The 26,334-nt window shown below is 45.0% G+C and overlaps 3 protein-coding genes across 5 annotated transcripts; 2 read left to right on the plus strand and 1 right to left on the minus strand.

Annotated features, from left to right (window-relative positions):
- The first annotated feature begins 909 nt into the window (after positions 1 to 909).
- On the plus strand, positions 910 to 4,694 carry LOC124477393 (S-arrestin-like). Its single transcript, XM_047035130.1, has 14 exons — positions 910 to 1,067; positions 1,255 to 1,315; positions 1,431 to 1,475; positions 1,580 to 1,779; positions 1,908 to 2,035; positions 2,139 to 2,274; positions 2,391 to 2,475; positions 2,575 to 2,647; positions 2,762 to 2,899; positions 3,029 to 3,106; positions 3,214 to 3,228; positions 3,344 to 3,396; positions 3,788 to 3,797; positions 4,244 to 4,694. Exons 1-14 carry the CDS (start codon positions 1,020 to 1,022, stop codon positions 4,332 to 4,334), a joined length of 1,161 nt encoding a protein of 386 aa, XP_046891086.1. The 5' UTR covers positions 910 to 1,019; the 3' UTR covers positions 4,335 to 4,694.
- Positions 4,695 to 4,948: 254 nt separating this feature from the next.
- LOC124477391 (inner ear-specific collagen) lies at positions 4,949 to 8,780 on the minus strand. The gene is made up of 5 exons (XM_047035128.1): positions 8,452 to 8,780; positions 7,924 to 8,188; positions 7,446 to 7,526; positions 7,223 to 7,303; positions 4,949 to 6,780 (listed from the first exon to the last, which is right to left on the minus strand). The coding sequence occupies exons 1-5, from the start codon at positions 8,473 to 8,475 to the stop codon at positions 5,864 to 5,866; spliced, it is 1,368 nt and encodes a 455-aa protein (XP_046891084.1). The 5' UTR covers positions 8,476 to 8,780; the 3' UTR covers positions 4,949 to 5,863.
- Positions 8,781 to 10,342: 1,562 nt separating this feature from the next.
- LOC124477382 (diacylglycerol kinase delta-like) lies at positions 10,343 to 26,319 on the plus strand. Of its 3 annotated transcripts, none has more exons than XM_047035101.1 (30): positions 10,343 to 10,560; positions 13,283 to 13,393; positions 13,520 to 13,600; positions 16,001 to 16,105; positions 16,199 to 16,331; positions 17,087 to 17,193; positions 17,944 to 18,069; positions 18,179 to 18,281; positions 18,400 to 18,562; positions 18,647 to 18,755; positions 19,117 to 19,256; positions 19,361 to 19,445; positions 19,579 to 19,673; positions 19,821 to 19,920; positions 20,377 to 20,644; positions 20,794 to 20,949; positions 21,072 to 21,200; positions 21,316 to 21,412; positions 21,560 to 21,670; positions 21,834 to 21,930; positions 22,216 to 22,323; positions 22,422 to 22,535; positions 22,672 to 22,806; positions 23,064 to 23,218; positions 23,301 to 23,412; positions 23,520 to 23,612; positions 23,703 to 23,822; positions 23,941 to 24,058; positions 24,468 to 24,598; positions 24,801 to 26,319. In XM_047035101.1, exons 1-30 carry the CDS (start codon positions 10,426 to 10,428, stop codon positions 24,888 to 24,890), a joined length of 3,627 nt encoding a protein of 1,208 aa, XP_046891057.1. In that variant the 5' UTR covers positions 10,343 to 10,425; the 3' UTR covers positions 24,891 to 26,319. The 3 variants fall into 3 exon arrangements, with proteins under 3 accessions (XP_046891057.1, XP_046891058.1, XP_046891059.1); XM_047035102.1 differs by lacking the exon at positions 10,343 to 10,560 and adding an exon at positions 10,570 to 12,151; XM_047035103.1 differs by lacking the exons at positions 10,343 to 10,560; positions 13,283 to 13,393; positions 13,520 to 13,600 and adding an exon at positions 13,920 to 14,630.
- The last annotated feature ends 15 nt before the right edge of the window (positions 26,320 to 26,334 follow it).

Raw genomic sequence — 26,334 nt, forward strand, 5'->3', positions numbered from 1 at the left:
GGCATTGATCCTAAGAAGAGATACCTTTTTTAACACCTTGAAAATGGCTGATTCACTCGACTGAACGAAGGACGGTGTGCTGCTGATCAGCTGTCCTTTCCCCTTCTGTGATCAGCAAAATGATTGTAAAGCTTAAGTGTAAATGAAAGTTCCCCTGTTTTAATGTATGCACACTGAAAACGTGTGGAAACATGACTGTGTCTTTTCCTGTGGGGAAAGAGGTTTTGTCAAACCTAAGATGAATGAAAATTGAAGAAACCGAAAACAAAACATCTAATGTACAGTATGTCTGAGGTCTTTTTCAGATATGGGGTCAGATGTATAGCTCCTCTTGAATGTTTATAAACTCTTTGAAGAGATTGTAGTGAGTCATTTTCCATTCCTCAGTGTAATCTCATTGGTCTCCCTGCTGATGTCAGCGAGCAGACTGCTGAGTTTAACAACAAGGTCTTTACAGCTTAGTGTCTTAATACAACTAGACATAACTGTATTGTAGTGGGTCTTGGTGAAACCACACTTTTTAAATGAGTGAACAGGCACTTAATGATCAAACAGTTGGTTTGCCATTACATTAACGTAACAGTGATCTTATCCATCCAGGTGTATTGACAAACCAACATATTTCACTATCATAATAAACTGTCATACAACAGTCACCTTATGAGTATTCTATAGTGTCAACGGTTTTGTTAATATTGTGAGCTATTTGACAAGGCTCAAGGCTGTTGTGCTTTTGAGGATTATATCCTTGTGCCACAAGTCTTGGGGCGCCTAATCACGCTGACGGAAGGAGCTGACAGGAGTGCATGATTAAGACAAAGCATTTAAAGAGCATAGGTAAATTAGTGGGGGAGGGAGAGGGCGTGGTCATAGGTTTAGTCAGACAGATTATAAATGCAGCAACATGGATCTGCACTGCATTCTTCTCTATCCTGCAGGTCAGTCAATCAATCCAAAGAGTTTGGCCAAGAAGAGTATCTGATTCATTTCGTCTGTTGATCTCTAGAGAAAATCAAGCAATGAGTCCCAAAGCTGTTATCTTCAAGAAGCTCTCCCGAGACAAGTCGGTGAGTTCCCCTCCACTTACCAGCCGCAGTAGGAACACAAGAAATGCTTTAGCTATCCTCAAATAGTTTTTGACCCTTATCTGTGTGCATGTCTCCCCTTGTAAAATCTGTCAGTCCTGGTGTTTTTCTAATTGTTCTCAGGGCCGTTTTCTTCCCCATAAAGCCCTATAACTTGTGTCTTTTTCAGGTGGGCGTCTACATGGCAAAGAGAGATTTTGTGGATCGTTGTGACTCTGTTGATCCCGTGGGTGAGTTTGACCCCTGGACTAACCGTTGTAGTGGACATTTAAGTAGCATTCTTTTTTTTTTTCTTTTTTTCTTTTTTTACTTATCAGTTCATTACCCCCCCTTGTCATTTATTAGATGGAGTTGTTCTGATCGATCCTGTGCAGGTCAAAGGAAAGAAAGGTTTGTGTCTCAACATCTGAACTGATGAGGATGTAGCTTAACAAATGCGCAATGTGCCCCAGATGGCAGACTTGTAATGACTGTGCTCCTCTCTCGCCACCTAGTGTACATCATGCTGTCCTGCACGTTCAAGTATGGCCGTGAGGACCAGGATGTGCTGGGTATGATCTTCCGCAGGGACATCTTTTTGACCACTCGTCAAGTCTACCCTGACCTGCAAGACAAGGAGAGAAGCACACACACCAAGATACAGGAGAAACTCCTTCATAAACTAGGAGACAATGCTTTCCCCTTCTTCTTTGAGGTGAGAGCCAGCAGAAAGTATCCTACTACAGGGTAGTTGTAGTCAGCATCGCTGTACAGGGCAACAAAAAAAGGACCAAGCACTATACTTAGAGAATGTACCGTCCTCATGGCTATATTGTCTTGCAGTTCCCAGACAACCTGCCTTGCTCAGTGTGTCTGCAGCCTGGCCCCCTTGATGTGGGAAAACAATGTTCTGTAGAGTTTGAAGTGAAGGCTTTTTGTGCTGAAAATCTTGATGAGAAGGTCCAAAAACGGTATGGACAGACACACAAACTTCTCCTAAAATAAATCAAAGTACTTGGTTTGTCAGGTGACAAGTCTCCACCAGTCATTGTCTGTCTGTGTGTCTTTCTGCAGGAGCTCAGTGCGTCTGGCCATCCGTAAGATCCAGTACGCCCCTGAGGACAGCAAAGTGGTCCCCTCTGCTGAGACCACCTGTGAGTTCCTCATGTCTGACAAACCCCTACACGTGCAAGTCAGTCTGGAGAAAGAGGTCGGTCCATCAGCAGTCACTATGATCAAGAGTAATGGGAGACATCAACAATGGTTAATTAATGGAACACAAATATAACTCAAATATAACTATTTAGTATGACTCTTTATCTGCAGACCTATTACCACGGTGAACCCATCAATGTGAATGTTGATGTCACAAACAGCTCCAATAGATCAATAAAAGACATCTCTTTGTCAGGTGAATATTAGACCACATCAAAGACAGTTTTTTTTTGTGACTTTTTATCCATGGTAGGAAACATTTCCTTCATGTCCATTTGTCTGTTTACTCTCACAGTTGAGCAAGTGACCAATGTGGTTCTTTATTCCAATGACAAGTATGTCAAGTCTGTGGTCAAAAACGAGACAGAGTAAGTGTCACAAACATCTTTTGTTATTTAGTTGTTAACTTATCAAAGACACATAAGAAGTCACAATTCCAGTTAAGGAAATACAAATATAATCTTTTTTTTTTTTTTTTACAGAGATGTAGTACCTTCTGGCACCAGCTTGAAGAAGCAGTATACCCTTCTGCCTCTGTTGGCTAATTGCAAGGAGAGACAGGGTCTGGCTTTAGATGGCAAACTGAAGCATGAGGACACTAACCTAGCCTCTACAAGCATGTGAGCAACCACACCAGATTTACACACTCCACAGACATATTGATGTTGATTAAACCTAATCAAACAATACTGTTGAATAAACTATTTCCCTCTTTTTGGACTCCAAACACCTCCTTTTCTCTCCTGCAGTGTAAAAGATGATGTGCTAAAGGAGGTGCAGGGAATGCTTGTGTCCTACAAAGTAGTGGCGAGACTCATTGCTGCAGGGTATGGATTAGAATTCACCACCGCATGCTTATATCTTGTAACAATTGTTTCGAATAACATCACACTTCTTCATCTAATCATTTTCCTGTCCCTTATTTCCTCAAAAGAACGGTCGGATCTAGGTATGGATTATTTTTTCTTTTCTTCATACAATGTGTTTATCGTAGTCACTACAATCTGTCCTTCAAGCTGAATGGAGTGACATCTTGTTATTTTTTTAATTTGTAATTTTTTTAGTGATGTATCAGTTGAGGTTCCATTCAAGCTCATGCATCCGAAACCTGATCCAGGTGAGTAGATCTCCATCCACTCAGCTCTACCCCTAACACAATAACTATCAAGGTGTGAAAACAATATCAGGTAAACAACAGGTAGATGGTCAGGTAGATAATTGCATTCAGATCACTGCGAAAGGCATTTAATCGGCTTTCCTTTTTGCTGACATCTTTAGATCTATATCTATCCACTCCAATGTGCAACCAGCTAGCATTATGATGTCCACACACTTAATACCCATCTATCCAGATTAGAACACAATGGCCTGCTGAAAATAAATACCTGACTGACAATGTTCCTTTATCCTTTGATGATCACTTTCTTTTCTTTGAGCTGCAATTCTTGTATGAAATGTGCTATATATATAAAGTCTTATTTTCCTTTTCCTCCTCGTCCGTCATACAGCCAAAGAGAGGTAAGACTGTTTTTTCTAAATTGTGGCATGTGGGGTCATTGGTCCCAGTCCATGTGTGGTGTTGAATTCAGTATTTGTTGGAAGGTTTGGCCACACTTCCTGACTGTATCACCAGCCGGTTCCCATAATTCAATACGGCTTTAATGTACCCAGTTCTAGAAGTTCCTATGTTGCTCTGACTTCACAATACAATGCTTCATTAAATACAGTATGAGTTTTAAATAAAGAATGGCCACTGTAAAACATTTCCTGATGCTGCTTGAGATTAATATGATATGTAGGGTGTTTTCAGTTATATGATCCAGTTTTATTATGACACGGCACAGATTTGGTACAAGATTAATTGATAACATAAGTATCAGTTTATGTGAGATGAGACCTGTGCTTTGTGACTTCTAGCAAGCCGATCTGTCTGCTTTTCTCACTTTATCTCTGCTGCTCACCAGCGAGTCAGGTGATATGGTGTTTGAGGAATTCAAAAGGGTTTACCTGAAGGGTGTGATTGGGGATGATGACGAGTCTCCCACAGAGGCCTGAGGAGGAAGGGCACCAAGGCTCATCCACACAGCCATGGCCCCAACAGCAAGCACAGGCTGACGCAGCCAGACCTGCTGAGGACCATAAGGAACTGAGATGATTGGAGACCACAGAGGATAGATGCAGCTTTAGGCTTCTGGTATTACAGCCTGATAGGGTGGTAGCATGCGCTATCATGTGCAATGAGGAACTGCAAACAACAAATCTTCTGCAAAGATGGTATTTTACCTCAATTTTTGTATTGGGCTGTTTAGTGTTTGTGTTTTTGGAACTGCAAAGGGGCCTGGTCATTTAGATATGATGGTTTTGATGTTGAGCTTGTCCATGTATGTTTCACATATTTCTGTGTGTTTGCATGGGAATAGTGTGCTACTAAATAAAATATTTTTACATTCTAGAATCTTGTAATTATTGTGAACAACTATTTTGAGATAAATACATAATAAAAAGTACATTGGGTGCGATGCAGTCCTGCCATCCACTGTATTTTACACGGTTCATTCCCACTGCTGTAAAACTAAATACATATTAGTATGGTGTGGTTGTGAGTCAAACAGACTGGGTCCGTGTTATTTTTTCTTCTTTCATTTAATTATTTATAGAGAACACATTTATTATTATTTATTTGAACATTTTATTTCAGATTTCAGAACAGCGAATGAAACAATCACCCGAATGCATTAAATACAATTCATCATTATTATTAAATATATATCTTGGGCTTCTGCTGTGGTCTAACCCCTGTTTAATGCAACAATGTGATTCTACATAAAGAGCTAGGTCTTGAAGACAATCATTAACTGTTCCCTCCCTCTTCTTTTCAGTCCCTTTCTTCCTTTACCTTTTACCAACAGTAAAGACGCTGCCTCGTCACATTAAACTGTACCATATCTCTCGCTATTGAGAACACCTTCACTCTCTTTAAACAGTCTCACATTACAGAGAATACACACTGAAAATAGACACGCCAGTACAATCTTGCATTCAATCTGAATGAGATGAACCCTCTTTGAACATTGCACTTTCAGACAGCTCTGATCATCTTACACTAACATTATTTTGTATGGAAAATGGACAAAGGACTAGGCAATAAAAGTGACAATACACACCTCTCTTCCACACTGAAACATAATCATCACAATTGCACATTTAAGACATATAAGATACACAATTGTGAGGGAGAGGGTTTCTGAAGGAGCATCCCTACAATTGGTATTCTACAGTTCAACAGCTATATTGGATGGAAAATACAACTTTGATTCAAATTAGTGTTAGCAGAGTTTTGATTCTGCTGACAGTGAACACAAAAACTACAATGAACAACATCGACTCAGAACCAAAATACTGAGGGGGGCAGTGACATTAGTAGAACTGTAGAATTGGTCCTGCATATTCTGCAGTTAGGCCTAGTACTTGCTGTACTCTAGTGTTCAAAGACTAAAAGGCTTTCATCTGAATAATCAGGTTTTTGGTTCGTATTTTGGAAAACTGTATTGGCACTTGTATATGAGTGTTTGGTAAGGTTAGATCTATGGGGCGGGGGTGGGGGTTGGGCCTGGCATTTCCCCCCAGTTGTATTGTCCTTTGGGCATGGGTACAGGGAAATCTCTGCCCATGGGCATGTCACAGGAGTCGGCATTCAGTAGAAAGCCAGAGAAGGTGCTGCTGGCCTCGCTGCTGGCATACATGCCGTTGGTGGTACTATCCTTGACTTGAATCCACACCCTGTCGCCCCTACTGAGGTGAAGCACTACCTGTTGGGAGGCTGTGCCCAAATCAGCTGTGTTAGTGGTCTTCACCACTGGCACAAAGTTGTGAAAGAGCCCCACTTTTAGCACTCTCCCAAAGACAGTGAGGTGGTAGCTGAAGATGTAGGTGCCGTTGGCAGGCGCACTGTAAAGACCAGACAGAGGATCGTAATGCCCCTGCATGTTGTAGTGGACAAAGGAGAAGACTACAGGCATGTTGGGATTAGGGAAGAGGTTGCTTAGTCCTACTGAGAAAGCTGACTGGACTAGGGGGGCACAAGGCCCTGGCATTCCCATCATTCCCATAAGTCCTTCATCTCCTTTTGGGCCAACGCTACCCTTAACTCCCTGAGGACCCACCTGACCCTGATCACCCTTTGCTCCCTGTAATCCCTGCAGTCCTGTTGCCCCTTTAGCACCATCAGTGCAGTTACAGTTTCCCTCAGGACCCTGATCACCTTTCTCGCCTGCACGCCCTGAACCACCTGGAACACCTGGAACACCACTGTCTCCCTTAGGTCCCATGCTCCCTGTTGGTCCTGCTACACCAGGCATCCCCCTGGCTCCTGCAGGTCCGGGCAGGCCTGGTAATCCTGGGGGTCCCTGGGCAACTTCACAAGCTTGGGGACACTGACCCTCATCTCCCTTGGGCCCCTGCTCTCCAGCTGGTCCATCCAGACCAGTCTCACCCTTTTCACCTGAAACAGGCGCCATCAGATCATCAGCAAGATTCCAAAAGCCAACATTCACTTTGCTGTTACTTTAGGTTTACGTCAAGGCTATTGTTGTCTGTATATATATATATATATTTTTAATACTTAGATAAAAAATACATCTGCCTATTACATTTTCTAAACCCTTGTGCTGCCTTCGGGTCACATGAACCAAAGGTTCACAACGAACCATTGTTGTGTTTACCCAATTTTACCCAATACAAAAACAAATAAAAAGCATTTTCTTTTAACCTTCGCGATGTGGGGGTTCTGAGACAGCCCGACGGTTCAAAGAAAATGCTTCACTTTGTTTTTGTATGCGGTAAAGTTGTCGCAATACGACGGTGGGTCACAATGGCTGATCGGTCTGAATGACCAGAAGATAACACAAGGGTTAATCTGCTTCAGCTGCTGCTATGTCTCTTACCTTTGAATCCAAGCTCTCCTTTGGCTCCAGACAAACCCAGAGGGCCTTTGTCTCCCTTTAAGCCCTCATCGCCTTTCTCACCTGAGGGAGGGAAACACAACCGACAAAAGACTTGAGACATTTGATCATCTATGACTGGGTGGATGCTTTTATAGCGGTCAGCAAACGTTTACTTTAATTGCCTCAGTGTAATGAATGAGAATGCAGACATGGTGATCTTTACCTTTGATGCCTGGCCTCCCAGTAAATCCAGGGCGACCTCTGAACCCTGTGAGACCTCTGATGCCGGGGCTTCCTGGGCTTCCTGAGACGGGGAACAGAGTGCGAGGTTGCCATGGAGAATGAGCATTTGCCTAACTGAGCTTGGCAGACTGATCACTACTGCATTTTATATTTAGAACCATGCACTTCTAATCCTTGATAATCTGCTGTTTCTATCCATAATATTTGTATATTTGCATCGCTTTGGAGAAAAAGCATCTGCTAAATGAATACAATTGCATGTAAATGTAATGTACTTTTTTAGTTAGTGGATTATTTTATCCAAAGGGACATTCATGTAGTAAGTACATGTAGCAAGTGGAGCAGATAATCAGCTTTGCGATAGCTACATACTTAAATGTATTTGAGAGTACAATACCTATGTTGGTACTTAACTAGGTGTTGGTTGAACAGATGTAGATGATTTAGGTGTCAGTTACCTGGCAGGCCCCTGTCTCCTCTGTCTCCTTTGGGTCCAGGGGTGCCCTGGCAGCGGGAACAGATACAGAACCAGGGCACCTGGTCAGCTGGAGGGGGCACAGGGGAATCCAGCAGCATCTGGCAGTAGGTAGCGTCAGCGTTGCTATCCAGTCCTGGCTGATACATCATGCTGCCATTAAACATGTCAGGGCCCAGGGGATCAGACAAGCTCATTGCGGATGACAAGGAGAGTCCAAGCAGCAATCCAAGTACAGTCTTCATTGCCTTGAGAGAGGAAGAGTGGAAGATGTATATCACATCGCAAAGAGAGTGCTTACTGCTTATACATAACCATATGACACACTATGCTCGGACATCAGAACAGCCGTCTAAAACATTCAGTAAACCTAGCGTCAATGCAGCAGAATAGTTCTAAAAAGCTCTAAAGCTCTTAAATCAGAGATCTCAAATATCAAATTCAAATATCAGCAGTCCTATTTATCACTCAGATAAGATTCAGACGCGGTCGTGAACAAGGCTGTACATACCAGTCCAGTGGAGGATGTAGCCATCTTTGCTGAGTTGGAATCTCTTGAAGTGAATATCTGACCATCAAGAGCACCCTTCTTATACACCTGTTACCACCAGGCCCCTCCCAGCTCCATACCAGTCTGGAGGATGGAAGCAAGCACTGGCTCTTTGTGAACCTGTGAAAACTAGGGCTTCTGTTGTTTTTCCTTTCATGCATAAGATGACCTCATTAGAACTTTAGTCCACAACAGTTCACAACTAAAAAAGCAGTGAAACCATAATCCTTCTCATGCATCAGTTATACAGCAGAGGCGTCGATGTTCATGTTATTGGATCCTGTTGGGACCCTACTGGTATTATTTATTACCGGGTTGTGGGAAAAAGAATACCCAGGTGCAACTATCAGTGGGTAATAATATAGTTCCCATAAGAAGCCACATCCTCAGAATCAGAAAGGGTTTTATTGGCCATGAAAGTTTGCAGAGGGATGTTCACACATCATGTACATCTATATATATAATTTTATATGCTGTTATGGTTCTTAAGGATTTTTTAAATTATTGTTATTGGAGAGCATTTTGGCATAGACTCTTGTAGTCGTATTGTATAAGGCATAGACTCTCACGTAGTCCTTTTTAATCTGTTTTTTTCTCTTCTCTCAAATATAGTGCTTTTCAAGGGACACATGCTGGAAGATCAAGCCTCATGATTCAGAATATTTCATAAGAAACCTGATTGATTCATATGGATCAATTGAGTATTTTTCTGGACACATTTTCTTAATTTAGGAGACTTTTATTTAAAGGATATAGAAAGTACAGAATTATCAGAAATGCATAGTTGTAACAGCAGGTTAGCTCGCATAGATATAACTTACATTTACATTTAGCAGACTCTCTTATCCAGAGCGACTTACAGTAAGTGCCCAAGGACACAACATGATTTGTCACAGCCAGGAATTGAACAGGCAACCTTCTGATTAATATCACGATTCCCGAACCGCTCATATCTCTAGATCTGGGACATCGGTCCAGAACCATTTATTAGGGGTTTTGAGCTGCCATTGTCTGGGGATGAATCACTGATCCAGTGAGGAACCATGGACCATCTGAGGGAGGATGTGGCCCCACACCAGAGCTTGAGCTGTGTTGTAAATAGTACATCTTTTGCTCATTTCCTGCTTATGGAAACAGAACACTTTATTCACCTAGTCCTCCATAATAAGTTAGAAACAGATGTGAAATATGATCTCAACCAACAAGGCCAGCATACAAAAGGACTAATGTAGGCAAAATACCTACACCCTATATGTGACCTAATTTACACCAAAGAAGACAGTTTCCCAAGTCCAGTGGACCTTTGTATAAAAGCTTTTGTCAGTTTGTATTCACCATATACCACTCCTGAATTTTGCTCTGCATTACTGATGAGTAAAGGTACGGATGTTATGCAACATGTTTAACTTCCAATTACTTCCTCCTTGGGTTATATTGACATAGGTATATAATTACCACACAGCTATCATATCACTTATGCATTTTTGAAGAACAGGGAACGAAGCCAAGCTGTTCACTGATATATAAACTATACAATTGATCTGAACATTTGACAGTTTAAATAAACCTATTTATAAAGTATTCAGTTAATAGGCTTATAGGCCTTTATTATGATGATCTTTCATCAGAAGAGGTCAATTCCCAAACTCAATTTGTATTCATTGATGTAGGCTTACTGGTATAAAACATTTGATATATGTTTTGTATGTATGTATGTATGTCATATGATTTATTGAAATGTGTTCCTATTGTGTTAAGGAGAACTTTACATAGACATACTGGATACTTTACAATTAAAGTTAAAACTTTAAAGTTTCGAGTTTTTCCTGCTTACACGTCTGACAGTGTGTTATTTCCTCTCGACCGCATGGAGGCACTAACTTTCCTCGAAATTCACACGAACTGTAACTTAAGCTATATATCCTGAGTTGTAGGATGGCGGTGGCAGTGGAGGCTGAGGCCGCGACAAGATGCCTGGAAGAATCCTCGGATAGCGAACCAGAGCAAGAACATGGTTCTCCACAGAAACTCATTCGCAAAGTTTCCACATCAGGTCAGATACGAAGCAAGGTAACGTGCAACTTTGATGAGTAACTTTATAATTTAATGCAAGGATTGGCAGATATTTTCATCCATCGGCTGTTTGGCTTGCTAGCTATGCGCGAGGCCAAATTCTTCTTTTTTTCTTTTTTTTTTTACTGTACTGTACTGTAATTACTTCTTCCAGTCATTCTTCCGGCTAACTTTGGCGATTATTTTACAATAAGTTAGACTGCAAGCAACCTTCTGCATCCGCAGCCTCATATCTAGATAGCTAAACTAGCATCACATAACGGTAACGTTAGCCACCTAGCAAGTTGTACTGGTAGAGATTGTACAACTAGGTTAGGTCAGTGCAGTAACAGGGTACGTTAGCAGCTAAGTTACTTAGCAGCCCAGCTGAGCCAGCTAGCTAGACAACCGGTCTGATGGACATAGGCTTCTAAATGTATGTAGTCTAGCAGTATTGAGTTTTTAACTTACAATGTAGTTGCTAAAATTACCTTGGTACAGTATACATATTTTCTTGTATCTCTTGTAACATTGGTTGTATTGCGATAAATCAGTTACAGTACCTAGCAAAGCAAGCTTTGCACTAGCCGGATGTTAGTCTCTGATTCGGGCCAGCTGTTTTACCCAGATTTTTTTTGCCAATTTTGCAATTATCGAATGAACTTTTGGTAATGCAAGCCGACTGACTAGGCACCTCCATTCAACATTACTAATGTTGCATCATGTTATACAATAAGGATTCAGACCCTTTTATTTATTTATTACACAAGCAATCACATTATTTTTCAGATGATAGTAATGTCAGTCTTAACATTTTAAATAGTTAGCCTAGTAGTAGCCTGGTTTACAGAGTTTGGGTCAGCTCTCAATCCGACTCATTAAATCCTACTTAAATATAATGGGGTGCGAAAGTTTCACGACTATGCACCTTCTGTTATCAGTTAGGAGATTGTTTCCTTTGATGTAATATAGTGCGTAATATAATGTTGCATGATTGCATGTTGTCTACATCTGCCATGTTTTTGAATGGTATTACCTGGGTTTGTAAATACATTGTTGCCAAAGCTGGCAGGGTAAGGTTTAGCTATTTCCTCCATTGTGTTTGTTGTTGCTGTCATGGTTGACGTAATTCTACTTTCTTAAAGCCATGGCACCTGACAGTTCTGTAAGTCACAGTTGAGCACATATGCGAAGAACCGCATTTCATTTAGGGATTTATGGGATTAATTGAATTTAAAATTTTAAACATCAAGGTAAAAATGGCAATAATTTGCAACTGCTGTCTTGATACAGCTATCACACAACTTGCCACACATCCACATAACAGCATTCAAAGAACAGAAAGATTCATGCAAGTGTTTTGCACACTCTGCACACGCAATATTTCCGTCTGTCAAGAACGTATCTGGGCTAGGCTTTGAAAAAGGGCCAGGAGACCACATCAGACACGTATAAGGTCAAGCTTCCTGTTCTGTAACGAGAGGGAGAGAAATAGGTTCTAGTGACAGTAACAGGTTTGAGTTCAACCAGTTGTATTTAAAGAGGACTCGATACCATCATTAATAGGATGGACAGTTTAAAGACAACCATATTGGATATTCACAGTCCTGTGAGTCTCTCCTTCCTCTACCTCCTTCTAAACTGACTAATTTTACCTCTGTTAGGCTGAAGACTTTCTGTCCACACAAACAGTTTCAGCCTAATTATCATGCATGGATGCTCTATATAAAATACAAAGAGATTTATATAACGTAATGCATTGTATTCATTTAGAACACGTACAAGGGAGATTTGAACCTGCAACTTGTTGCAGCTAAATGCTCTACCACTGAGCTATACCCACGGTTGGAATGGTGTGTTAATAAATGATCATTGACACCAATGTAATCTCCAACATTGAAAACTCTCTGAATTGTGTGATGTTGTGACTAGTTGCTGCTTGGAAATGCTGTTACAGCAACGGTGGTCAGGTAGTCTAATTGCTGACTCTCTAGTTCCCCCTAGTGTGTAATGGAGGTTCATTGTGTAACGTGTCCCGATGAAAGTAAGCCTATGAATCCTATATAGCTGTCTGCATTTGTTGAGAGGAGACTCATACAGTGGGGGAAAAGTTGCCTGGTCTAATCTATTGTTTAGACGCCTTATTGGCCTTGCTTCTCAGCAGCAGGATGGTGAATGTCCTGTGGCCTTTAGTATCGACTTGGAGGTGATGGTGAGTTACCCACCCACTCCATCCCCTTCAAAGTGTATTGATTTGTGTGTGTGTGGGTGAACTTCGGTGTTTATGCAGGAACTGCGTTTAGCTGACTTCTTGTTGACAGCTGACAGAGTGGAGTCTGCATTAGGCTCATATACCATCTCCAGTTTTGGCAACATCATAATGTTAGGCAAATGTAGCTCTTTGAGATTAGCTTTACACCAAAGGAAATTGACCATGGCAATGGTTCGATACCAAACCCAGGACAGAAAATCCTTGAGTGAAGATCATGTTTTTTTTCTTCTGACATCCGAGGTCAGAAGGTACTTGCAAAACGTATAATAAATAATGATACATGGCTGACTTTGTCAGTGCATATTTTCTGAAGAAATCCTATAAAGATTGTGTGGTTTGCTATGAATTTGATATCCTTACCTGGTTTCCAAAGTCCAGGGTTGATGTGATGGGTGGTCCCATACAGGAGTTAAACAGGAGTGTGAGAGGGTTGAACTCCTGACCATCCTTTTTCCTTGTCCTTAAAAGACCATCCTGAAGGAAGGGAAGTTAATGAAGCAAACCAACTCTTTCCAGCGCTGGAAGAGACGGTACTTTAAACTCCGTGGAAGAACCCTGTACTACGCTCAGACTGCTAAGGTGGGTACTTATTTCATTCTTCGTATCATGTTGTGTCTGTCTATATTGTAAGGCCGTCGAGCTGTACTTTTTGCTTTTGATTGTCCTTTCAGCTGTTTCACAGTTGTTTGCCTCCATTTTCCTCAGTCTATCATCTTCGATGAAGTTGACTTGACGGATGCAAGTGTGGCTGAATCCAGCACCAAGAACGTCAACAACAGCTTCACTGTGAGTCAGTGTCTCTCTCTCTCTCTCTCTCTCTCTCTCTCTCTCTCTCTCTCTCTCTCTCTCTCTCTCTCTCTCTCTCTCTCTCTCTCTCTCTCTCTCTCTCTCTCTCTCTCTCTCTCTCTCTCTCTCTCTCTCTCTCTCTCTCTCTCTCTCTCTCTCTCTCGGGTGTAGCTATGTTTGTCAGGGAAGGGAGTTTGCTGCAGACGAGTAGGTGTGTGTGTTGACATTATAAGCAAGTGTGTTAAAGGATATGCAATGACCTGATCTAGAGTTGGTTATTGTGTGTAGAGTTTTGTTTTCTGTGTCAACACTCAAAAAGGTTGCCTCGGAAACTCTTATGCAAGAACTCTGTCTGCTATCATAAATTGGTTAAGGAGGGGGGCCTCCAGGAAGCCAATAAAGTGTTTGCCTGTCCCTTTGTGTTTTAAAGGAGGCTTCTTAGCGGCCTTCACCACTCCCCTCCCCCTAGCCCACTCTGTGGATTTGACGTGAAGACAGGAAGTTTATGTGAGTCACAGAGGTGGATGGGGGAGGAGTCTTGGCCCCTGTCTGCACTCAGAGCAAGGCTGCTTGAGTGGAGGGGCAGCCGATTGAGAAAAGTTTCGATAGAGACTAGAGCAACTTAAACGAACACTGAGAGAGATCTCTTGGACTACAGAAAGACGGGGGAAGAAAACCTTATTGTCTACAGTCTGGCTCAATTGAACACTAAGGGAGATCTCCTGGACTACAGGCCAGACTGACTTTTTATATCCTTTCAGACTATAGACCTGACAAATGGAATCTTTTATGAAGGAGATCAATATTTAACCACCACATGGATTGCCTCAAGACAATTCAGATAGATAGCTGGAGCGTGTCTGTCAAAAGTCCACAGCTGTCAGGAGGGAAGACCATTAAGTAGTCAGTGAAGAAACGACAGCTCTGTGCCGGTTCTCCAGACCCAGACACACAGGAGAAGACCAGAGCCTGGAAACATAGGAGAAAGAGGGGGGATACGGAGCCCAACCGGCTGGACTGCACCCTAGAAGTAAGAAGTTAGGCAGAAAAATGTCTGGAATGACAGTGGGTGGGGGGGGGAAACACAGAAACTAGTGTGTTTCCCAATTGGTCACTCAGTCCTCGTGCGCCCTGTCGGCCGGTTGGCAGCATGTGGCTTGAGTCATTATGGCGTTGTTTACGGTCTGCTATAGAATTTTCTGACGCTGGCCTGTTGTGTGTGTGTGCGCGCGCGGCTAGCATGTGTTGGAGTGTGTGTGTGTTTGTGTTGATTCTCAGTGATATCTGAGGCACACATGGGAAGGGCTCTGTCTGAATCCAGTACAGACCCAGATCAACGATCGGTGTTCCTCCTTAGCCTGGCTTCAGAGATAAAATGTGATAACATTGTCCTCGAGAAAGGTCAATGAGCCTTGTGGAGCCTTGCCTGCCTATTCTTGTGTAACTGAAATATAACCCCTAAGTCATGTGACATGATGCACTGGAGTTGAGTCAAGGTTATGGTTATTGCATATCTGCATGGGTTCCGGTGATATTGATCACTCATGCTTGTTCTTCCCGGTATCTCGGCTGGAATATTGTCATCGTTTACAAACCGAATCCACTTTCTTGTCTCCAGTAGCTCCCTTCACTTTGTGGCCCTTCATTCTCCCGTTCTTATCTGTCTCAGCCTTCAGTCTAAGGACTCTTGGATTTTGCATAGTTTCTCTTATTTCAACCAAAGACTGAATTCCTGTCGGCCATTTTAAGTATTAATAGGTTTGTTTGCGTCAATGCTGTGAAGGCCACCCCACGTCCGTATTTGGATTCCTTCCGTGTGTGTGTTTGGTGTGAGACAGAGAGAAAGAGAGTGTGGCGTTTGCGGCTCTCTGGCCGAGGAAAGCGTGTGACTATTTTTATCCGTGTGGGAACAGAAGTGCCTTTGTGGAGCAGCTGTGAAGGAAATGGATTGGAAGGCTGACGTCCGTTCTTTAGAACTCAACTTGACTCGCTCAGTTCAGAACTCAGTCTGATCAATTACCACGCAGGCACCCAAAATACAGGATGTACGCACTAAAGACGGCCTGCTGGCCAGGTTAAAAACAAGCACTGCTGTCTCTGGTGGACTGGATGTGCTTCCCCGCTGTTTGCAATACTGGTCACACGGCATTGCACAACCACCCACATCATTTTTAGCCTCTTGAGTCTTTGTTTGTCCTGCCCCTGGCGGGTCTCATGGCATTTCTATATCTGGATGAAGCTTTAACTGTTTTCAGAACAGCAATTAAGTAAAGGCCAAATGAGTTCACATGACTAGGTAATTTGTCCGTGCCTTCTTCTTCACCCTCTAGTGTAAAACCAACACATGCTGTTTTTGATCTCTGTCTCTCCCTCTCTCTTTCTTTCTTTCTCTCTGTACAGCTTATCACTCCTTGTCGTAGACTTATTCTGTGCGCGGAGAACAGGAAAGAGATGGAGGACTGGATGGCAGCGCTGAAAAGTGTCCAGAACAGGGACCCCTTTGAGGTGAGTTCAGGGTTTGTGACCTTAGTTTCCCCCTCCTGCCTTACGGCACTCCCTGACCGTCGCTCCTCCCTCTGCCTTCTCCAAACCCTGCAGTCTACCCAGTACAGCATGGACCACTTCTCTGGGATGCACAACTGGTATGCCTGCTCACACGCTCGCCCTACCTACTGCAACGTCTGCCGGGAGGCACTCTCCGGAGTCACGTCACATGGGCTGTCCTGCGAAGGTACTCAAACACACACACACACATACATTTACATTTAGTCATTTAGCAGACGCTCTTAACCAGAGCGACATACAGTAAATACAGGGACATAGTAAGGTATAGTGCCTTGCCTTGGGACACAACGTCATTTGGCAGGGCTGGGAATTGAGCTAGTAATCTTCTGATTAGTAACCCGATTCCCTAACCGCTCAGCCATCTGACTCTGATCATTCCTGAACATTTATAAGCCATAGAGGGTAGGGTTCTCATAGTTCCCATTTTTGGCAAATGTGTCCGAGAAATTGTGCTTACTAAGTGGAAGAAATTCTTAGAAATGTGCCAGATCATTTCAAAGCTGTTTCGAAATTGCATCTTACAAAAGCCCTAAAGAGGAATTGGGGTGTGAAGCAACTGTAGTGTGTAGCCATAGCCTGACCCAGGAACCCTCTCTGTGGTGCCCCCTACAGAGCGCCCAAGGTAGTGTGCCACTGGAGAATGGGTTGCTTCGATCCAGTGATCTGTTCACTCAATACTGTTATATGATCTGCGGGGGGGAAGCGAAGTGCTGCGTAATGATGTAACCTCACAGTCTCTGTAATTCTAGACACGTTGCCTCATGTCATTTTAATGACACCGCATCTCTCTGTGATGGATCCTTGGGACGTTGTCTGTGTCTGTCTGTGTGACCCTCTCAAAGTACATTGCTAATGTCTAGTTGTATCTGTAGGTCGACAGTACGTGCTATGCTGACTTAATGCATGTGTGTGTCCCCGCAGTGTGCAAGTTCAAAGCCCACAAGCGCTGCGCGGTCAGAGCTACCAACAACTGCAAGTGGACCACCCTAGCATCCATTGGGAAGGACATCATTGAAGATGAGGATGGGGTAAGGTCAGAGGTCAAGAGAGAAATGCTGTTGAGCCTCAAACCAGGAAACCCACGTTAAGCGTTCCCTCTTATTTTTTTCAGTACTTCATTCAAGCCTTTCATTTAGCCTGTCGTACTTTTTAGTGAAGAAACAGAACAGTCAGAACTTCCTCTTTGGTGCTATTGTCACAGATTCAGTCAGGAATCCTCTTAAAATTAATATTAATTAATCTTAATATTATGTATTTTATCAGTGGTTCCCAACCCTGGTCCTCAGGACACACCTGTCCTGCATGTTTTAGATGTTAGATGCTTGATTCAAATGAATGGTCATAAGCAGGCTTCTGCGGAGCTGGATAACGACCCATTCATTTGAATCAGGTCGGTTGGTGCAGGGAAACATCTAAAACATGCAGGACAGGGGTGCCCTGAGGACCAGGGTTGGGAACCACTGTATTATATCACATGAAAATCAGCATTTTTCTTCCTAAACAAAGACTGATTAAACAGTTCAGCCAAACAAACTCCACCCTAGTCAACAATGGGTGGCAGTCATAGGGCGCATGGTCTCCTGTCAATAAAGGAGAACAGCACAGAACAGGGCAGGGCTGATGGAGGTGATAATGGAGAGGTAACGGGATGCTCAGCAAAAACAAGGGAAAGCAGGTGCTGTTGAACTTGACGTATTCATTACAAAATGCCTGTGCGTGTCCACGACACGTGTTCCTCAGTCACGTGCTCATTCCCCATTGTCGTGTCTATGTCTCAGATATCTATGCCACACCAGTGGTTGGAGGGCAACCTGCCGGTTAGCGCCAAGTGTACGGTGTGCGACAAGACCTGTGGCAGCGTGCTACGGCTGCAGGACTGGCGTTGCCTCTGGTGCAAAGCCATGGTGAGTGGGTGCTTTGAGTGAGGGGTTGACCTGACTCATGTTGTGTGACTCAGCATACATGGCCGATATAAATGGCGCAGTGGCTGAAGGCTGTCTTCCTGATGTCCAGGTTCACACCACATGTAAGGACCAGTTGTCCATCAAGTGTCCCCTGGGTCAGTGCAAGGTGTCTGTCATCCCCCCAACAGCCCTAAACAGCATCGACTCTGACGGTGAGTACCAACCCCCCTCCTTCACTCCACCGCATCCGTGTGCGCGCACTCGTATGAGCGGAGCTGGTGCCTGTCTGTCTTACCCTAGCATGATGTGGCTCGTCCCCCCCCCCGTTAGGGTTCTGGAAGGCCACCTGCCCCCCCTCGTGCACCAGCCCCCTCCTTGTGTTCGTCAACTCCAAGAGCGGCGACAACCAGGGCGTTAAGTTCCTGAGACGCTTCAAGCAGCTGCTCAACCCCGCCCAGGTGTTTGACCTCATGAACGGCGGGCCGCACCTGGGGTGAGTCTGCTGGCGGGTGTTTGCTGGGCCCGACTGCTTGGTGTGTATTTCCACTAATGTTTCAAACTCTTCCGTCTGGGGCAGTTTGCGGCTATTCCAAAAGTTTGACACGTTTCGTATCCTGGTGTGCGGGGGTGATGGGAGTGTGGGCTGGGTCCTCTCTGAGATCGACACACTGACTCTCCATAAACAGGTATGTTCACCACATCGTACAGGGCGCGCAGACACCTGCTCACGCCATCGCCTTTGTTTCATTTTTCCTAACTGAGCAGGCGGTGCACTCTCTGTTCTCATCGCAGCTGTCTGCTTCCCTGGCCCCGCCTCAGAGACTGCTCACGTTCCCTTCCTTTGTCTGAACCACACTGCCCTCTGCTGGGGGAGTGAGCCGCTCTTTAAAACAGAAGAATCTTGGCTTAGCCAACTCTTTATTTGCATGCCATAGGAATTGGATGTACCCTGTGGAATATGTGGCAGTTTGTGCCCCCCCCCCCCCCCCCCCCCCCCCCCCTTTGCCCAAAGAATGTGCTCACAGTGTTCCCTATGTTGCGTGGCAGTGCCAGCTGGGCGTGTTGCCCCTGGGCACGGGGAACGACCTGGCCCGGGTCCTGGGCTGGGGCTCGGCCTGCGACGACGACGCCCAGCTGCCACAGATACTGGAGAAGCTGGAGAGAGCCAGTACCAAGATGTTGGACAGGTGAGAGAGATGAGCCAGCCAGACCAGGAGAGATGGTTTACAGACGACATATCAGTCAGGCCCTATTGGAGCCAGTAGTGTAACCGCCCTGTGTCGTTCCACAGGTGGAGCATCATGGTGTACGAAACCAAGTTCCCACGACAACACTCCACATCCACTGTGACTGAGGACTGCAGTGATGACTCTGAGGTACAGCCAGCCCCTGGCTCCTGATGTCCCTCTCTGTCCCTCTCTGCCCCCCTCCCAGCACAGTTCCAGTAGGCTTGTGTGTCTGATTCCTGCCTGGTTGGGAGATTGATGACCCTGACTCCTCTTGTTCCAGGTCCAGCAGATTCTCACCTACGAGGACTCGGTGGCAGCTCACTTGTCCAAGATTCTGACCTCAGATCAACACTCAGTGGTCATCTCCTCCGCCAAGTATGTCCGTCGGTCGGACGACACCGTATACTAGCATTGTGCTGATTGTACTGTAGTATTCACCCCATGTGAATGTGTATCTCGGCCTTTCAGTCTGTAACCCTTGTGTGTGTGTGTGTGTGTGTGTGTGTGTGTTTGTGTTGCTAGAGTGCTGTGTGAGACGGTGAAGGACTTTGTCGCTCGCGTGGGGAAGGCCTATGAGAAGAACACCGAGAGCTCTGAGGAGTCTGAAGCCATGGCCAGAAAGGTAAGCAGCTCCGCAGTGTGTTTATCAGGTTGGATGTGGGGTACTCGATTATCTTGCTGTTCGAGAACGTTTTGATCGAATTTCCCTCATTCAGTTGTTGATGTTCATGTGTGAGTTAACGTTATCTAAACTAGAAAGACTAACGTTGGCTAACTAGTTTAACTGGATGTTTACATGCTGTGAAATTCAATTTACAAATGTAGCAGTATTTTGTGTCTTGATGCTTTCCTATGAGCAGTAGCTCTGTAGCTCACAAACATGCTTGAAATGATCTTCAAACTAATTCTAGAAGGTATGTCTCAAATGTACAGGTGTGCTAAAACATGAGTACGATTTAGTTTCACATTTCTCTGTGCATGGACTTGTGCATGTCCACTACTTTGTATAGGCCTACTGGTCGTTCTGGCAGTCCTATTGTTGCATGGCTGACTTGAGAACGTGTATTGATTGTTGCAGTGCGGAGTGCTGAAGGAGAAGTTGGACTCTCTACTGAAGACCCTGAACGAGGAGGCTCAGGCCTCTGCGGTCATGCCGGCGCCCCCTCCTACCATCGCTGAGGAGCAGGAGGAGGGCGAGGGAGTCCTGGTGCCCCCGCCACATGCCCCCGTGGCCCCCTGCTCCCCCAGGACCACCTCTGCCATCTTCAAACCCAGGGAGCAGCTCATGCTGAGGGCCAACAGCCTGAAGAAGGCCATCAGGCAGATCATCGAGCACACTGAGAAAGGTGAGGCATGGAACCACCATTTAGACGGGCAATGCCCTCACTCCCCTGTGTCCAGGCAGAGACTTCACATGCCTTGCATGACTTCCTCCACCCTTGACCTGGTCCATAACATCTTGTCTAAGCGCTCACTCAATCTGTATCTCTTCCAGCTGTGGATGAGCAAAATGCCCAGACCCAGGAGGTATTTGCTCTGGGGGCAGAGGAGGAGGAAGAGGAGGAGGACTACGACCAGGACAAACTCTCCCTGCAGTCGTCTTACAGTGGTATTGCCTGTAACAGCACCAAGAATCGCCCAGTCCGCAGAGGTCAGTTGTGGCTCAGTCTGACATCCACGAAGACAAGCCTGGTTTGATTGTTGTTTCCAGCAGAGCCTCTTTCCACTCTTGTCTGGCTGTTTACCCAGGTGTCCTGCTCTTTGTGTCCATAGCATGTAAGACGCCTTGTGAGAAGCTTATAAACAAGGGGGCCCTGTCATTAGGTAGCTCTGCATCACTTCCTGCCCAGACAGGAAGTAGAGAAAACATGCCAATGCTCAACACCAAGATTCTCTTTCCAAGTAAGACCATTTAATAATGCAATATTTGTATATTATATATATAACAAAAACAAAACAATATAGCCTTTGTGTGGTGTCTGGCAGTGTTTGAATAGGATGTTTGTGTCTGTTGTAGGTCTCCGAGCTGGAATATCTGGCTCTCTGGAGAGTAGCTCTGTCATCAGCAGACTGCTGGTGAACGCTGATCCCTTCAGCTGGGACCCAGAGAACTTGTACGCCCCTTTTGATTGATTTCATATTTTTACACTTTGCTTTAATTTTACTTTAAGTTTTCTTATTAAAAAAAAAGTCCTGTTACCTGCATAACCGAATATCCCCAATTGGGTTCAGCGGTTACCTTGGGCTTTGTTTGATTTCAGTGACTGTTACACTGAGAAGTGTGTGATGAACAACTACTTTGGGATCGGACTGGACGCCAAGATCTCCCTGGACTTCAACAACAAGCGGGATGAGCACCCGGAGAAGTGCAGGTCATTTGGAACACTACTTTCCAACAGAATACATGCCCTATATGTGCAACTCCAGCAGGATGTAGGCCACATATTTCAGTTGTTTGTGTTTTATTCTGGTTTCTGTGCGTATGTGTGTGTGTATGTGCTCAGTCACTGTGTTATACTGTGTGTCTGTGTTCAGGAGTCGCACTAAGAATATGATGTGGTACGGTGTTCTGGGAACCAAGGAGCTGCTCCATCGAACCTACAAGAACCTGGAACAGAAAGTGCTGCTTGAGGTAGGGAAAACACCAGGCGGCCATGTTGGATCCCATGGGCCTGGCCTAAAACGGTTTCCCATTCATGACTGACTCCAGCAGTTATTGAATAGAGTGCCAGCTTTACCAGGGTGCTTGATAGAAAATCAATCACCAATTGACTGAAATGTCCAGTAGTATTAGGCGCTTTGTTCTGAGTGTTTTATTAGTTCTCGTGTGAGAGAGGGACAAAGAGAAGGATGTGATGATATTGATCTGACTGTCAGCAGGCTGTTTGATTATGCAGCGGTGTGTTTGTGATTCCAGTGCGATGGGAGGCCCATCCCTCTGCCCAGTTTACAGGGCATTGCTGTGCTAAACATACCCAGTTATGCTGGGGGCACCAACTTCTGGGGTGGCACCAAGGAGGATGATGTAAGAGACTTGTCTGTGTTCTTGTTGCATAACATATTGTCAGCTGGTTGCAAGGCCCCTAACAGACTAGCATAACGAGCTCATCCCCTCCCTCACAGACGTTCACGGCCCCTTCGTTTGACGATAAGATCCTGGAGGTGGTGGCTGTGTTTGGCAGCATGCAGATGGCCGTGTCTCGGGTCATCAACCTGCAACACCACCGCATCGCTCAGGTACGTTGTACAGGAGTTGGGGCTGGGGTCAGGGATGGTACTACACAATACAGAATCCGCTCAAATGAGACCGCACGATTCCTCCTGAAGTCGCTCTGGGTAAAAGCATCTGCTAAATATCCATGTGTTCTGTCAGTGCCGGACGGTGAAGATCACCATCCTGGGGGATGAGGGGGTGCCTGTGCAGGTGGATGGGGAGGCTTGGGTACAACCCCCAGGATACATCAAGATCATTCACAAGAATCGCACCCAGACCCTGACTAGAGACAGGGTGAGGACTACTCCAGTGACCTCACCCACAAACATTCACAGGATACACAAAGTCTGTCTTGCTTATTCATAATTTGATGATGCATACACATGTTCATGTGTAACTCATTTGCAATCTGCACAACTCAAACCAACAAACTCAACCTATTTCACACAATAGAAATGGTGAATAACTGGGATTTCCTCTTGCCTAGTGGACTGAAGATGTATTCCGTAATTCCTGGTAACTGAAAGGGTTTGTGTTGTTCCTCACGGCAGGCCTTCGAGAGTACATTAAAGTCCTGGGAGGATAAGCAGAAGTGTGAGTTCCCTCGCCCACAGCCGCAGCATGCGCTGCAGCCAGAGACCGTCTCGGAGGAGGAGGCTTCCCAGATCAACGTGTTCGGCCAGGCTGCCGGCGCCCTCATTCACAGGTGAGATGGTCTCACATAGGAGTGCTTTGGTTACAAGTGTCTGATACGTGAATAAAATGTCAACCTTTTGGTCTGGTTTCAGCATCCGTGAAATCGCTCAGTCCCACCACAACATGGAACAGGAGCTGGCCCATGCTGTCAACGCCAGCTGTAAGGCCATGGATGTGGTCTATGCCAACTCCAAGAGCTCAGGCGTAAGTAACGGGATTCAACCGTACCTAACTTGTATGTATTCTAAAGCAGATCCAATTTAAATTGTTTGTAAAACTGTATATATTTTTTCCTCTCCCAACATTCCCAGGGTCTCAATTGCAGTGTTGTGGTTCAGATGGTCAGTAACGTAAAGGCTCTGCATAGTGAGACAGAGCTTCTGCTAGCTGGCAAGATGTGCTTGGTAAGTCTGTTCTAGTCCCACGTACATGCTGTACGTTTTCGAGGTGTGACTGTGTCACCTGACTGCCTGAGGTTGTGTGTCCTCCTCCAGCAGCTGGACCCCCCTCAGAAGGAGCAGCTGAGCGGAGCTCTGGGCAGCGTGGCCCTGCAGCTCCGCAGACTGGTGGACATATCCTGGCTGTGCCAGTTCATCGAACCAGGGGACGACGAGGTACACCTGCCTCCACTCTCTCGCGCCCGCAGGTCCTTCACGCACTGGCCACCGTTTCCCGGTAGCGGCGTGTCGACACGGCCGTTAACGGTTTTGAATTTTGTCTCGTGTCTCACAGGGAAACCTGACGGATTTCACCAAGCGAAGCCGCAGCGCTAAGTTCCGCCTCGTGCCCAAGTTTAAGAAGGACAAGAACAACAAGAACAAGGAGGCATGCGCCACTCTCACTCTGCCAGGTAGCATCTTCCTTTCTTTCTCTTGGTCCCTCTTTCTACTTCCGACCCTCCAATCCCCCCCCTCCAATCCTTCTGACAACACTGGGTGAATTGATTCAGGAAGATTTGAAATCGAAAAGATCCCCCCAACCACTTTGATAAATCACGCTCAACAATTTCCGACGTCGCCACAATCGTCTCGCACGCCAACCTATGGTTAGTCTTTCCGAAATCAATCGATCAATCAATTTCTGGCGCAACGTACGTGTGCCCCAGAGAGTGGTGCTGTGGGCGATTCAGTTGCGACTGTCCCCTCTCTCTTTCTCTCTCTCTCTCTCTCTCTCTCTCTCTCTCTCTCTCTCCTCTCTCTCTCTCTCTCTCTCTGGTGTCTATGATTTGGGTCTGTCTCTGAAGCACTTCCTTTCTGCAGTGCACCAGTGGGGCACAGAAGAGGTGGCCGCCTGGCTGGAGCTCATCTGCCTCACAGAGTATAAGGAGATCTTTATCGGGCACGATGTGCGTGGTGCCGAGTTGCTGCACCTGGAGAGGAGGGACCTCAAGGTAGAGCTCACACCCACCTGCTGGGCCTCTCAGGGCGAGGGGCTTCTCACTGCTCTTGGGCTTCGTGATCTCTGTGTGGGTGTGTGTGTGTGTGTGTGTGTGTGCGCGTGCGTCAAAGTAGCTTATCCGCGATGGCATTGAGATGATCGAGGAGGAAGTGTTTTTTTGTTGTTTTTTTTATGCCGGTGTCGACTCATTGCAGGACTTGGGGGTGACGAAGGTTGGCCACATGAAACGTATCCTGCAGGGTATCAGAGAGTTGAGTCGCAGCAGCAGTGCCAGCGAGGCCTAGGCTCCCTCCTGTACGCCTGCCTGTGCTGCACCAGGAAGAACACCCCCTGTGATGTCACCGAATCCAGCCATACCTCCCATGCCTGAACCAACCCCCCCCCCCCCTCTCAACAGGACCAATCAAGCTACAATACCTTAACACGATTTTCAGTCTTATCCAATACAATTCTACAGCAGTGCCTTCACACTTTCTCAGTGTCAAGACCCACCACATGAATCATGAACCAAACCGCCAGGGAATAGGTTTGGAGGGGAGAGCTAGGAAGAAATGACAGGAAAGTCAAGAGGGCTGATGACAAGGAACAAAAGCCTGATAAACTCATTTAACCATAATTCCTGATCAACAAACCAGCCCCAGATTCAGCTGGACTGTGATAATGGACCAAGTGGCACCTGAACCTTTAAACCTGTTTGAAGTCAGGAGCTTAGAGACTGAACAGGGAACCCTGAGCTTGTTAGCTGAGCATCATGAGCTGTAGACCTGCCAGAATATATAGCAGACACCATAGATTTATCTATCATTTCCACTGACTGGATCAATTCTAGAAAGAGTTTTGTATTGCAGTATATATTTATTACATATATATAGTACCAGATGTGTTATCCCAGTGTAAATTGTTTTACTAGGAATTGACGTGGGATGCCAGGAAATATGCTCCCCAACAAAAAACAAGGCTAGAATAGTCTGAACTTCAAAGATGAGCAGTGACAATCTTAATGTAAATATAATTCACCTCCAGCTTTTTCCCTGGTGTCAGTAATTTCTGTATCTCTTTGTGTACTTTCAATGTTCCCTGGCCTTTTTATTGATTTCAATATCACTACCTAGATGGTGCCTAAGGGTTTGTGCTACATCAATACAATGATCCACATTTTTCCTGGAGATGTATTTTATTTTTTTGTAGCAAGGGTTTCTTCTAGTATGGGGGAACGCCAAACTCGACAATGCCTTGTTCTCCCTGCTGCTTCATATCAAGGCTCAGGATGTGTGAAGTATTTTCGCACAATTTGGTGTCAAATAGATTGTAGTGGGTCTTGGTCACATTTCCAACAATAAATGCGGCCATCAGATACCAGTCCCCCAGTGGATTTAATTATCTGCCCTGTTTCTTGCTGTGTGACGTGTGGCAAGTTTATAATCTGCTCTCTGTTTTTCCTTACAGGGTTGTGTGAGATGTTTTTTATGGTCATATCATTTCCATTTGTACAACCTCCTGCAGGGTTGTACTTTTTGTGTTGTCCATTAATGAAAACTCTCTGGTAAACAGTCTACATCCGGTCCCAGTATTTATTGATAATTTATAAGTTAGAAGTAATACTGTATGCTACACCTGTCTTTTACTTTGTACATAATCCCAACCCAGTGCTGTAAATATGTCAGTTTTGTACAGTGAAATACCATCATCCTATAATTAAATGTTTGTTTGTGATTCCGTTTATTTTTC

Source organism: Hypomesus transpacificus, chromosome 15 (genome assembly GCF_021917145.1).
Source record: "Hypomesus transpacificus isolate Combined female chromosome 15, fHypTra1, whole genome shotgun sequence".
Taxonomy (NCBI): Eukaryota; Metazoa; Chordata; class Actinopteri; order Osmeriformes; family Osmeridae; genus Hypomesus; species Hypomesus transpacificus.